General features: G+C 47.0%; 1 protein-coding gene across 1 annotated transcript in view; it reads right to left on the bottom strand.

The window, feature by feature from the left end:
* Window positions 1-14,146, bottom strand: part of ADAMTS16 (ADAM metallopeptidase with thrombospondin type 1 motif 16) — a 182,379-nt gene that overhangs the window by 98,774 nt on the left and 69,459 nt on the right. Inside the window, exons 8-9 of the mRNA XM_055422293.2 lie at window positions 12,426-12,531; window positions 16-153 (exon numbers count right to left, since the gene is read on the bottom strand). Coding sequence (XP_055278268.2) covers window positions 16-153; window positions 12,426-12,531 — 244 coding nt within the window. The remainder of the gene's footprint in view (window positions 1-15; window positions 154-12,425; window positions 12,532-14,146) is intronic.

Genomic DNA, 14,146 nt, shown 5'->3' with positions numbered 1-14,146 from the left:
CCTCGGGGCTCGTACCTTAAAAACCTGTGCAGGTACTGGCGGCTGCAGGGGGACCAGGAGAAGACCCCGTTGCGTCCTGCCAACGTGGGGGACATTATGTTGCCTTCCGACTTCTTGCACACATTCCCCTCTCCGTCGTGGACCATGCCAAAGCTGCAGAAGAGAAACGGGTCTGTCAGAGCAAAGAACGGGGTCAGTGACCGCACTCGCTCAAGCCAACACAGGTCAGCCCCATGAAGCCCCCTCCTCCTGTGTGCTAGGCAGGCCGGCAAGGGGAAACCAAACCGGGGAAATATCCACGTGGCCATGGACCCTTCCGGAGAAACTATCATTTGTGCAGCTATTGAAAGTGCCCACCATCAAAACAGAGCCCACGGCCAGGTATCTGGGAAGGGCAGGCATTTCTGTTATGAAAACGCATTTCCAGTGGGGGGTGTGCGTGTGTGCTCGGTCACTCAGTCATGTCCGACTCTTTCAGACTCCATGGATGGTAATCCGCCAGGCTCCTCTATCCATGGGATTTCCTGGGCAAGAGTACTGGAGTGGGTTGTCATCCCCTTCTCTGGGGGATCTTTCCAACCCAGGGATTGAACCCAGGTCACCTGCGTTGCAGGCAGGTCTTTGCAGATGGTCAAAACCCAAAATGCCAACAGTGCATCCTTACTGTCACTTGAGCAAACTGCAGCCTTGAGTTTAAGAATCCGACTGACAGCTGCTACCCACGCCCATGAAATCAGCTGCTGCTTCTTAACTTCCTAAAGCTAGTCCTATAGGATTGTCTCAGGTTGCCATCTCATCCACCTCAGAAGAGCACAGCTTGCTGTGTTGGGAAGGAAGCCTGGGGGACTTGGGAGCTCCAAGACCTTGACGACTTCCCATTGGCGTGGATACATTCTTGGAGAGTCAAGCTATTTTTGGCCTTTAATCTCTGGTACCCACCCACTCAGGCTTCCCTGGTGGTTCAGCTGGTAAGGAATCTGCCTGCAGTGCAGGAGACCCCAGTTCGATTCCTGGGTCGGGAAGATGCCCTGGAGGAGGGCATGGCAACCCACTCCAGTGTTCTTGCCTGGAGAAGTCCCATGGACAGAGGAGTGTGGCGGGCTACAGTCCATGGGATCGCAAAGAGTCGGACGCAACTGAGCGACTTATCACAGCGCCCACCCCATCACTGTATGGAGGCCCAGAGAGCAGTTCTGAATGAGTGGGATACAGAAGGAAGGGGAAGGGAACAGAGGGAGGAACACAGAGGGGTGGGTGTTTCCTGGATCCACGTGGGTTTTCCTCTGCCGAGAACCCCAAGGAAAATGGAGGGAGGCGCACAGGGCTGGGAGACCCCGACACACGGGAGGTGGGCTCCCAGGGGGCCGGGGAACCTGCGCTTGTGGCAGAGGCTGAAGACTCAACTGTTTTCCTTAGAGCTGTTTAACAAGATCGGGAAGAACAACAACTCCCATTTGTAAGCACTATTTTTCAGGTAGGATATTAAGCACATTAAGTATTATTTTCTCACTACAGGTCTACAAGGTAGACATTATATTTGCAATGACAGCAAGATGGGAGGCTGGAGACAGGCTAATCCAGGGTCTCAGAGCTGGGACTGGAACCCAATACTCTTGACGTCAAAGCTCGAGCAGGACCTGTGCAACAGTGTAACCTGAGCGTGGCTGAAGGGTGGGTCCAAGGAAACCTGCTGCACAAACACTGTCCAGCTTCTGCACAATTCCGGCTCAGTACCAAGGGGGATGTAGTCATTCCGGCCTCCACCTGAAATTCTATTAAAAGCACTTAGTCAAGGCGAGGGTAACCGTACAGCAGAGGGGATGCCCCAGAAATGGAGGATTCAGGCGTCATCACATGGAGGCTGCCTCGGGGAGAAAGTGATGAAGATGAAATAGCAAAGTACCTTCCCCTGGATGGCCCTTGATTCAAATATGAAGAAGACACATTAGGGTCCAGCAAGTGCCCTAGATGAATCTGCTACCAACTCTGCCTTCGTTTCTAAGGAATTCAAAGCGACAGTATCCCACGTCCGGGGACACCTTGGTATTAAACATCTTCATCAAAGTCATTTTCAATGATTCTCAGACTTTTCTGAGCATCAGAATATCTGAGAAATGTACCACACACTGGCTCCCCAAAGCCCACCTGGTAGAATTTTGATTTAGTAACGTTGGGGGTTGTTGTTGAGTCGTTCAGTCCTGTCTGATTCTCTGTGACCCCATGGACTGCAGTTAGCTGGGCTTCCCTGTCCATCCCCATCTCCTGGAGTTTGCTCAAACTTCTGAGTCGAAAACTTTTGCCATCCAACCATCTCATCCATGTTGCCCTCTTTTCCTCCTGCCCTCAATCTATCCCAGCATCAGGGTCTTTTCCAATCAGTTGCCTCTTTGCATCAGGTGGCCAAAGTATTGGAACTTCAGCTTCAGCATCAGTCCTTTCAATGAATATTCAGGGTTGACTTCCTTGAGGATTGACTGGTTTGATCTCTTTGCAGTCTAAGGGACTCTCAAGAGTCTTCTCCAGCACAATTTGAAAGCATCAATTCTTCAGCTCTCAGCCTTCTTTATGGTCCAACTCTCACATCCATCCATAACTACTGGAAAAACCATAGCTTTGACTATATGAACCTTTGACAGCAAAGTGATGTCTCTGCTTTTTTAATATGCTATCTAGGTTTGTCATAGGTTTATTCTTTACCATCTGAGCCACCAGGGAAGCCCAAGTTTGGGGTTAGGTTCTTGTGTTTGGGTGAATCCTAACAAAATGATTCTGATACCCGCCCAAACTTCAGTACTACTATGTTTCAAGTTGTTCTTCAGAAGCAATACAAACCCGAAACTGCACCGAGGGAGTGCCGGGGGTCAGCCTAGTAGCGTGAAAGTAGCACAAAATAATCACAGTTGATATTAACATTAACAAGGTCATGGAAGAATGAATAGGGCCCATTTTGAAGATAAGTTGGTATTTGGCAGCTAAGAAACAAAATTACTATTCAAGTTGTACATGCCAGACATTTTTTGTTTTTAGCTTCCATGACTCACAGTACTTTATTCCAAGTGGTTACTATTCTATATTTTAAAACAATACATATTTCCTCTTTCTTGTCTACTAGCTTTTAAGTTTCCAGAGAACAGAAGGTCTTCTTAACTATGCTCAGAGACCCAGTGCCAGTGGACCTTCTAGCTCATAACAGGTGCTCCAATGATGTTTGTTGAATGAATAAGAAACAACCTTCCAGCTATAACACCAACTCAAATACCCAAATGTAAACATTTCAGATTAAACTGGACTTGAGAATTATATTCAGTGTCATATGCTCTTAATGTCTTTTACAGAATTGTCTTGACTTATTTAACTACATCAGCCAGTATTTCTTTATTACTAAGGATATACTCAGGCTTCTTAGGTGGCGCTAGTGGTAAAGCCCTGCCAATGCAGACTTAAGAGACACAGGTTTGATCCCTGGGTCAGGAAGATCCCCTGGAGGAGGGCGTGGCAGCTCACTCCAGTATTCTTGCCAGGAGAATTCCATGGACCGAAGCCTGGTGCGCTGCAGTCCGTTGGGTCACAAAGAGTCGGACACGACTGAAGTGACTTTGGCATGCATGCACGCAATGATATACCCAGCATGAACAGCCAAGCATTTTTAGAGGCTGCATCAATATTTCAGGCTGATCAGACAGCAGTGGTTAAAACAAAGGGAAGACCCTTCAGAAGTAACGATGGGTCAAAGTCATCTGGGAGGTAAACCACACGCTGGCTGGGATGATGGCGCCACAGGTAGTACTTGTCCAGACTCTGATGCAGGCTTCTCAAGAAGCAAACCCATTCTCTCTGACAGGCAGGAAGCCGACATGGGGACAGCAGTCAGGTGGGACTCTTGAGGCCAGGCAGGTCAGGTAGCCTGGGAGGACATGAGTTGCGGCAGTGGGGGAACCTCCAGTCAGGATCTTGGCCCTGTCATTCACAAGGGGTTTGATGTGGAGCAAATTATTCAAGTTCCTGAGTCTCAGTTTTCTCACCTATAAAATGGGATAATAAAAATTTCCTCCTAAACTGTTTCGCATATCTGGCACCATGCATGTCAAAAAAGGAAAATTCAAAATATCTCTTTCCCTGATTGACATGTGGTCTTGATCAAATATCAGGACACCCAGATGCCAGATATCACTTGCATACATAACTCTGGGGTGTGCGTGTATGTGTGTATGTGTGTGTATACAGGCGTGCGCGTGAGGGAGGTAATGAGGAAGCAGTTCAGCCGAAGGTCAATGGGTTTCAAATACTTTTGGTCACAGAAACAAAAATCTTAAGAGGAATGACAATAAATAATGATGCTCCAACCTGCTGGGGCTCCTGGGGGACAGTCTGACAATCATCACTTCAGGTGATCTTTAAGTAGCCATTGCTTTGATATTCTTTAAACCCTTAAAATCACCCAGTGCCTCCCTGATCCAGGTAGGGGCTCAGGCTGGTGGCACAGAACAGCCACGAATCAGTGAGGTGCACACGTCACCATCCAGTGCTTGGAAGGGCATCTAATATCACCAGCTAAGGATGGCTGAGCCAAATGGTATCTGTGCACCAATTCTGTTTCTTTCCAAAAGACTTTCCTGATCTTCCTTACACGTCTTGCAATGCCTGCAGCCCTCACTGTTTGACCTCTCACATGCCATGTCTATCTTACCTTACTTTAGGCTTTTGGAGGGCATGGATCACTAGTCAGTTTGTAGAATCCTACACAATGGTCTGCTGGCAGAAGGCAAATTGTGCCTGGTGAATGGATCAGAGCATGCATGTGTGTGTGCAGTCATGTCTGACTCTCTGTGGCCCCATGGACTGTAACCCACCAGGCTCCTCTGTCCATGGGATTCTCTAGGCAAGAATACTGGAGTGGGTTGCCACGCCCTCCTCCCGGGGATCTTCAACCCAGGATCAAACCGACATTTCCTGTGTTGGCAGGTGGGTTCTTTACCAACCAGGAAGCCCCCAAATGGGTCAGTAAATAGTGGAAAAAACAGGGGGGCAGGATGATGGTTCATGCATACTCTTGAGTGCAGTATGTTTAATATTGTCTTGATGGTCTGCAATGACCATGAAAATTATGTACTTAAGCCAACTTCATATACAAGCAATGCTCAGCTCAAGTAACACAACTCAAATTGCACCTGCTGAGGTCTCACAAGCTCTAGGGGTTTTATACACAGAAACCTACGGAAGAGAAGACCAGGCTATGCACCCTGGTCATGATCAGTCTGCCAGAGAACCACAGGGTATCTGGGATCTGAGTTCCAGGGCCCTGCCCATCGAATGGCATGACTTCCTTTGGCAAATGAAAATTTTTCAAATGGATTCATGCACGGATGACACATTCTCCAAAATGTGTAGCTGAGCCCTCGTGCCTCTGCGCCCATTCTTTAACACCTGCATCGAGCAAACTGTGCATGCTGTGTGTGACGAGGGATACAGCACAACCAGGAAGCCCACCCTGCACCAGACCTGGCGCAATTGCCCGCTAGAAAGGAGCAGACACGGCCTCATTTCCAGCTCCAGCCTCTCTTCTCCCCTTCCCAGCACAGATCCAAACAGTGGTTCTTGGCAATTCCCATTTCTAGGTCAGATTCCCCAGTAGAAACCACAAGATGCATTCAGATTAAAAAGGAACTGAACTTGGCAGAAGAAACGGGCTGGACATGAACTGAATCTTTTATAGCTAAACGTTAAGAATCTATGGCTGAAAGGCTCTGTGCCTTATATATATATTGCTGTGTATAATATAAATGTATTACAATTACATTATCCACTGTAATATTAAACCTGAATGATCAGGTCTTCTGAATATAAACCAAACTTGACCTATGAGACAGGATGCTTTATAACTTAATAAATGTAATTACTTCTCCACTGATCTCCAGTGGTGCCCAGTATGCTACTGGAGATCAGTGGAGAAGTAATTATATTCATTAAGTTATAAAACATCCTGTTTCACAGGTGAATTTTGGCATCAGTTCAGTTCGGTCGCTCAGTCGTGTCCGACTCTCCGCGACCCCATGAATCACAGTACACCAGGCCTCCCTATCCATCACCAACTCCCGGAGTACACTCAAACTCATGTCCACAGAGTCGGTGATGCCATCCAGCCATCTCATTCTCTGTCGTCCCCTTCTCCTCCCGCCCCCAACGTTTCCCAGCATCAGAGTCTTTTCCAGTGAGTCAACTCGTCGCATGAGGTGGCCAAAGTATTGCAGTTTCAGCTTTAGCATCAGTCCCTCCAATGAACATCCAGGATTGATCACCTCTAGAATGGACTGGTTGGATCTCCTTGCAGTATAAGGGACTCTCAAGAGTCTTCTCCAGCACCACAGTTCAAAAGCATCAATTCTTCGGCGATCAGCCTTCTTCACAGTCCAACTCTCACATCCATACATGACCATGGGAAAAACCATAGCCTTGACTAGACGGACCTTGGTTGGCAAAGTAATGTCTCTGCTTTTTAATACACTATCAAGGTTGGTCATAACTTTCCTTCCAAGGAGCAAGCATCTTTTAATTTCATGGCTGCAATCAGCATCCACAGTGATTTTGGAGCCCAAAAAAACAAAGTCTGACACTGTTTCCACTGTTTTTCCATCTATTTCCCATGAAGTGATGGGACCAGATGCCATGATCTTTGTTTTCTGAATGTTGAGCTTCAAGCCAACCTTTTCACTCTCCTCTTTCACTTTCATCAAGAGGCTTTTGAGTTCCTCTTCACTTTCTGCCATAAGGGTAGTGTCATCTGCATATCTGAGGTTATTGATATTTCTCCCAGCAATCTTGATTCCAGCTTGTGCTTCTTCCAGCCCAGCGTTCCTCATGATGTACTCTGCATATAAGTTAAATAAGCAAGGTGACAATATACAGCCTTGACGTACACCTTTTCCTATTTGGAACCAGTCTGTTGTTCCATGTCCAGTTCTAACTGTTGCTTCCTGACCTGCATACAGGTTTCTCAAGAGGCAGGTCAGGTGGTCTGGTATTGCCATCTCTTTCAGAATGTTCCACAGTTTATTGTGATCCACACAGTCAAAGGCTTTGGCATAGTCAATGAAGCAGAAATAGATGTTTTTCTGAAACTCTCTTGCTTTCTCCATGATCCAGCGGATGTTGGCAACTTGATCTCTGGTGCCTCTGCCTTTTCTAAAACCTGCTTGAACATCTGGGAGTTCACGGTTTACATACTGCTGAAGCCTGGCTTGGAGAATTTTGAGCATGACTTTACTAGCGTAGGAGATGAGTGCAATTGTGTGGTAGTTTGAGCATTCTTTGGCATTGCCTTTCTTTGGGATTGGAATGAAGACTGACCTCTTCCAGTCCTGTGGCCACTGCTGAGTTTTCCATATCTGCTGGCATATTGAGTGCAGCGCTTTCACAACATCATCTTTCAAGACTTGAAATAGCTCAACTGGAATTCCATCACCTCCACTAGCTTTGTTAGTAGTGATGCTTTCTAAGGCCCACTTGACTTCACATTCCAAGATGTCTGGCTCTAGGTCAGTGATCACATTATCGTGACTATCTTGGTCGTGAAGATCTTTTTTGTACAGTTCTTCTGTGTATTCCTGCCACCTCTTCTTAATATCTTCTGCTTCTGTTAGGTCCATACCGTTTCTGTCCTTTATCGAGCCCATCTTTGCATGAAATGTTCCCTTGGAATCTCTAATTTTCTTGAAGAGCTCTCTTGTTTTTCCTATTCTGTTGTTTTCCTCTATTTCTTTGCATTGATCATTGAGGAAGGCTTTCTTATCTCTCCTTGCTATTCTTTGGAACTCTGCATTCAGATGCTTATATCTTTCCTTTTCTCCTTTGCTTTTCGCCTCTCTTCTATTCACAGCTATTTGTAAGGCCTCCTCAGACAGCCATTTCGCTCTTTTGCATTTCTTTTCCATGGGGATGGTCTTGGTCCCTGTCTCCTGTACAATGTCACGAACCTCCGTCCAGAGTTCATCAGGCACTCTATCAATCAGATCTAGTCCCTTAAATCTATTTCTCACTTCCACTGTATAATCATAAGGGATTTGATTGAGGTCATATCTGAATGGTCGAGTGGTTTTCCCTACTTTCTTCAATTTAAGTCTGAACTTCGCAATAAGGAGTTCATGATCTGAGCCACAGTCAGCTCCTGGTCTTGTTTTCGCTAACTGTATACAGCTTCTCCATCTTTGGTTGCAAAGAATATAATCAATCTGATTTCGGTGTTGACCATCTGGTGATGTCCATGTGTAGAGTCTTCTCTTGTGTTGTTGGAAGAGGGTGTTTGCTATGACCAGTGCATTCTCTTGACAAAACTCTATTAGCCTTTGCCCTGCTTCATTCCGTGCTCCAAGGCCAAATTTGCCAGTTACTCCAGGTGTTTCTTGACTTCCTACTTTTGCATTCCAGTCCCCTATAATGAAAAGGACATCTTTTTTAGGAGCTACCCCACGCGTGAGGCCAGGGCCGGCGGCCGAGAGGAGCTACCCCACGTCCAACAGGCGGTGGCTGCACGGGCACAGGAGGGCCGAGAGGAGCTACTCCGCGTTCAAGGTCAGGAGGGGCGGCCTTGAGGAGATACCCCTCACCCAAGGTAAGGTACAGCGGCTGCACTTTGCTGGAGCGGCTGTGAAGAGATTTTCCACGACCAAGGTAAGAGAAACCCAAATAAGACAGTAGGTATTGCTAGGGGGCACCAGAGGGCGGACAGACTGAAATCATAATCACAGGAAACTAGCCGATCTGATCACATGGACCACAGCCGAATGTGGTCCACTGGAGAAGGGAATGGCAAACCACTTCAGTATGCTTGCCTTGAGAACCCCATGAACAGTATCAAAGGGCAAAATGATAGGATACTGAATGAGGAACTCCCCAGGTCGGTAGGTGCCCAGTATGCTACTGGAGCTCAGTGGAGAAATAACTCTAGAAGGAATAAAGGGATGGAGCAAAAGCAAAACCAATACCCAGCTGTGGATGTGACCAGTGATAGAAGCAAGGTCCGGTGCTGTAAAGAGCAATATTGCATAGGAACCTGGAATGTTAGGTCCATGAATCAAGGCAAATTGGAAGTGGTCAAACAGGAGATGGCAAGAGTGAATGTTGACATTCTAGGAATCAGTGAATTAAAATGGACTGGAATGGGTGAATTTAACTCGGATGACCATTATATCTACTACTGTGGGCAGGAATCCCTTAGAAGAAATGGAGTAGCCATCATGGTCAACAAAAGAGTCCGAAATGCAGTACTTGGATGCAATCTTAAAAATGACAGGATGATTTCTGTTCGTTTCCAAGGCAAACCATTCAATATTACAGTAATCCAGGCCTATGCCCCAACCAGTAATGCTGAAGAAGCCGAAGTTAATCGGTTCTATGAAGACCTACAAGACCTTTTAGAACTAACACCCAAAAAAGATGTCCTTTTCATTATAGGGGACTGGAATTTTGGCATAACTGACTCAATGAACATGAGTTTGGGTAAACTCTGGGAGTTGGTGATGGACACGGAGGCCTGGCGTGCTGTGGTTCATAAGGTCGCAAAGAGTTGGACACATACTGAGCGACTGAACTGAACTGAAAGGTAATTACTGCATAAATGTAAAATTACTTCTTAATTCTTACAGTACAGAACGCAGAAACTGACTCTGCTTAGAGCTCCCTGCTAAGGATAAGGTGACGGCATGCTGTTGGATCCCTGCATTAAACTTACGACTACTTTTCCAAGTAGTAATAGCTATTAAATGAATACACTGAATAACTGAGTTTGTTTTCGATTCACCTGAAAGGCATGGAGCTGGGTTTCCGAGCCTTCCCTGCCACGACCCCCTCAGCGGACGCAGCTGCCTCAGTGAATGATGTAGTAATATGCCCCCTTAGGTACGGACAGTGGCAGGGAAAGAGAGGCGAGATGAACCGGGAAACTGGGACCGACACATACACACTAGGATCACTGCTGTTGTTCAGTTTCTAAGTTGTCTCTGAATCTCTGTGACCCCGTGGACTGTAGCCCAAAAGGCTCCTGTCCATGGGATTCTCCAGACAAGAATCCTGGAGTGGGTTGCCATTTCCTATTCCAGGGGATCATCCCAACCCAGAGGTTAAACCCAGGTCTCCTTCATTGCAGGCAGATTCTTTACCATTTGAGCCATCAAGTCGCTGACACAAATGCAAATTTCCATTCATTACACGCATGGCCCTATTCAGAATAACGACAGACAGGGCTACTATTCCAGGCTGTTTGCTGTGGAAGCTGGCACATGCCTTTTCTGTGCACACCTCCCACTGTACTTCCTATTTCCTTAGTGGGATCAGAAGCTATTTCACTGGTGACATGAAACACTCCGGGCTCCCAGCCTCTCCGACTCTTGCATAGTGGTCTCAAGCAGCAGGTGCTGGAGAAGGAGCTGCTCATTTCCTGGGGTCAGTTCTATTAGGAGTGGGACTTCCCTGCACCCACACCTCTAGAGTCCCTTTCCTTCCTCCCATCCGTATCCCTACTTGCAAACAAAAACACTGTTCTCTTGTTTGGAAGAAATTCTTTTTCCACCTACACTGAGCCCTAGTGACAAAAGGAATAATAGCTGGCTTCTAAGAAAAAGGGGCTTCCCAGGTGGCATTAGTGGTAAAGAACCCGCCTACCAACGCAGGAGACCAGGTTCGATCCCTGGGTCAGAAAGACCCTCTGGAGAAGAAAATGGCAACCCACTCCAGTATTCTTGCCTGGAGAATCCCATGGACAGAGAAGCCTGGTGGGTTACAGCTCATGGGGTCACAGAGAGTTGGACACGACTGAAGTGACTTAGCACAGATGCACCTACTCTACGAAAAAAATAAAAGCAAATGCTGATGCTTGTTGACATGGAAGATGGGGAGTCTTGACTTGGATGTACAGAGTTGAATTTAGTTAAATTCACCAGCTGTGGCTGCCAGGACTGCCAGGGCCCAGATCACAACTGTTTATCTAACGCTGGTTTGTTCAGCAGTTGATGACTTAAATATTTCTGACCTTGATTGTTTAATTAAATTCAAGTATGGTTCAGAGGACAGCGAGAGCCCCATGTCATAAAAATAATGAGAGTTTTTGAAGTTTTAACTCCAGCAGCCCATTTACAATTATGATTTAATTGAAAGCTTTGTAAAGTGTAGATGCAATTTTCTAGGCACTGAAAAAGTCAATCATTACCTGTAATGATGAAGGGATCAGTAATAAGATACAAAGCTTCACTTTCAGGTCATCAGTTCACACAGAGCCTAAGTCTGCAGGGCCTCTGTGAGATCCTATTAAAGGCAGGCACATATGTGTCCCCCCCCCCACACACACACACCAGGTGCTTTAAACAGATCAGGATGATATAAGTGGCCTCAGTCTAATTTCTACCTGGATGGAGAAGACAGTTTTGCAAAAACCAAATGATAAACAATGCCTTTTGCAAATTTTGTGATTAGCAAAATCAATGAGGATGAAAGTAAAATTAGAAAAATATTATAACTCCTGGTTGTGCACTTTCTAGAAGCTTCAAGAAAAACATTTGTGTTATTATGGCTAATGCACATATAAACAAGGCAATTGAAGAAAGTCAGCAAGTGAACCCCACTGAGTGAAAAAAAAAATTTAAGTAGATGGTGCCTCAAAGTGAGGCAACCTATAGATTATTAGAGTAAGAAAGCTTGTTTAAGAATAACAGCTGCTAGAAGTAATTGACAAAAGTGTTTCATTTTTACAGGAAAAAAGGTAAGCTTCTCACTTTAAAAGATATTGCTAATGACAAGCCACCCATCGCTGAGAATTGCTTGCTCCTGCACTGGTACATCCGTCTGCCAAGGCCCCAGGCTCCCCACTCACCCTATTGCTGCTTCAGTTCACAGCCGACAGCAGTGGACACGTGGGGATGTGGGAAGCCAACCAGCTCCTACCAGACTGAATCTCTTGCCTTGTCTGTGTTCCCCACCCTGCACACCAACCACAACCCATCTCTACAAATGATCAGAGTGACATCAGAACACAAACTTTCAAACAGTAAGTTACCAACGTTTACCATCCTCAGTTACATGGGGTCCTTCTGCAGGAGCTAACCAGGGAATGCAATCAGCCCACAGGACCAAGCTCAAGACACAGGACAGAGGAGCAGGACAGACAGACGAGTCTGCAGTGTGTGGTTGTAGGCACACGTGTGAGCAGGAACGGATGAAGAGAGGGGGCAAAGAGCAAACGTGCGGATCACCACCGCTCGAGACCGTGCACAGCGAGGCATGCAGACGAAATCGACGCACCTACGTGAGCATCTCCTACGGCCCATGGCAATCCTGCTGGAATGTCCCCTCACAGACGTGACCTGCCCATCACCATCTCAAGACAAAGATCCAGTCCAGAGAGGACCCCAGGCTCCACCCTCCCAGGGAGATGCACTCACTTGTGTCCAGACTCGTGGGCAATGGTGAAGGCCAGTCCAAGACCCGTGTCCTCATTGATCGTACAGCTGCGGTATTTACTGCACATGCCACTGATGGGTGCAAATCCTGTGAGACAAATGGGTGAAAGGACATGCAGGCGCAGCACTGCGGGAAACAGAGACAGGGGCACAGCGCACGCGCGTGTCCGCCTCTGTGCTTCAGAGACGCGTGGTTCTCGTCTTTGTCAGGTGAAAAGTGAAACAGGAACCCCCTGTAAAGGGTCCTGAATAATGTGGGAGAGGCGCTTGTTCTCTCTTCGTGGAAAACAGTCCACAGTTCTGTGTCATGTTCAAGTTACAGGTTACAAGGGGGGGCAACATCAAAGAGGGGGGTCCCCGATGAAGGAGGAAGTTTCAGTTTTTTTCCTACAAACGTCTGTGTTCTCAGAGGCCCGAGACAAGTGCTGTAGAGAGGGGTGTCAGCGGCCCTCAAGGCCACGCCAGGAGGACCTGCCAGGATGGCGGTGTTCACAGGACTCAGCACCTGTCCTGCTCATGGGTATAACTTAATGTGGAGAAAAGGATACAGTGTAGAATCAGCAGAGGGAACAAGCAGATGGGGAAATGCGGGGGGAAACCAGGCACGAGAATCCGGGGCCTTCTCCGCAGTGGCTTTGCACAACAGGACTTAATTCCCCCCGCAGGAGGAATAACACCAACCGGGGTGCTCAGCGGAGACTCAGGTCCAGGTGTTGGTTGGGGGCTGGCCACAGGGCGCCTCTGCCTGGTGTGGGCCCCCATTCCAGGCCCCCAGAGGAAAGCAGGCGTTCTGGGTCAGCAGCACTGCGTGTGGTGTAGGCCCAGCGGGTCAGGCTCACCCGCTGGGGGCCGGGAGCCCTCCTGGATCCCCGGATCCCAGCCCTCCCTGGATCGGCGATGCAGGTGGCCGAGGGCCCACTTTGCATGCAGGCCTTTCTGGGAACAAGGAGTCAGGATTGACCTCTATAAACCCAGCCTTGTTTCAATGTTTTTGTAATAAAGAGACTTCTTCCCCAAGACCTTGGGAAGAAATGGAGAATTAGGAAAAAACGTCCAGGAGCACCTCTGTCAGTAGCTCACTGTTTACACTATTTTATACCATTTGCAAGAAAACCCCCTCATGGACGTTGCCCCCATTGTAACCTGTAACTTGAACATTACACAGAGCTGTGGATTGTTTCTCTGCGAAGAGCGAACAAACGCCCTTCTCCCACATTATTCAGGGCCCTTGTGTGATTGTCCAAGGGTTTCCTGTTTCACATTTCACTGTTTACACTGTTTGGAAAAGTATTAAAAAAATTTGCATCATAAAGTACCACTAAGATACAGTCAGCCCTTTAAACATGCTAAAAGCGGCTAAGATTGAGATATTTATAGAGAAACAGAAAAATGAGGAGCACATATTGCAGTATCTCTATAAATATTCATAAACATATTTATTTCCTATAATGAGAGACCCACTTGGACCTCTTGATCCCACTTTCACAATTAGAGGAAGAAATGGAAGAAATTATTTCTTAAATTAGAAGAGACAAGAGTTCTTGAATTGGTGAGACCTTTCCATGGGAAAGAAGTGATTTTGGTGATGACAAGCGCGCTTTTATGTTTGGCCAGCATTTATGAAGGGAGGGCGTCTGTTCCTTACAAAGGCACTCAGCAGCAGCTGCCAGTTACGGATCTGGGAGGGAGGTGAGAAACCTCCA

Source organism: Moschus berezovskii, chromosome 18 (assembly GCF_049115385.1).
Source record: "Moschus berezovskii isolate FMDL1 chromosome 18, NW_MosBer_1.0, whole genome shotgun sequence".
Lineage (NCBI taxonomy): Eukaryota > Metazoa > Chordata > Mammalia > Artiodactyla > Moschidae > Moschus > Moschus berezovskii.
The sequence above is the reverse complement of the archived record's forward strand: the minus strand, read 5'-3'. Positions and strand labels throughout refer to the sequence as shown.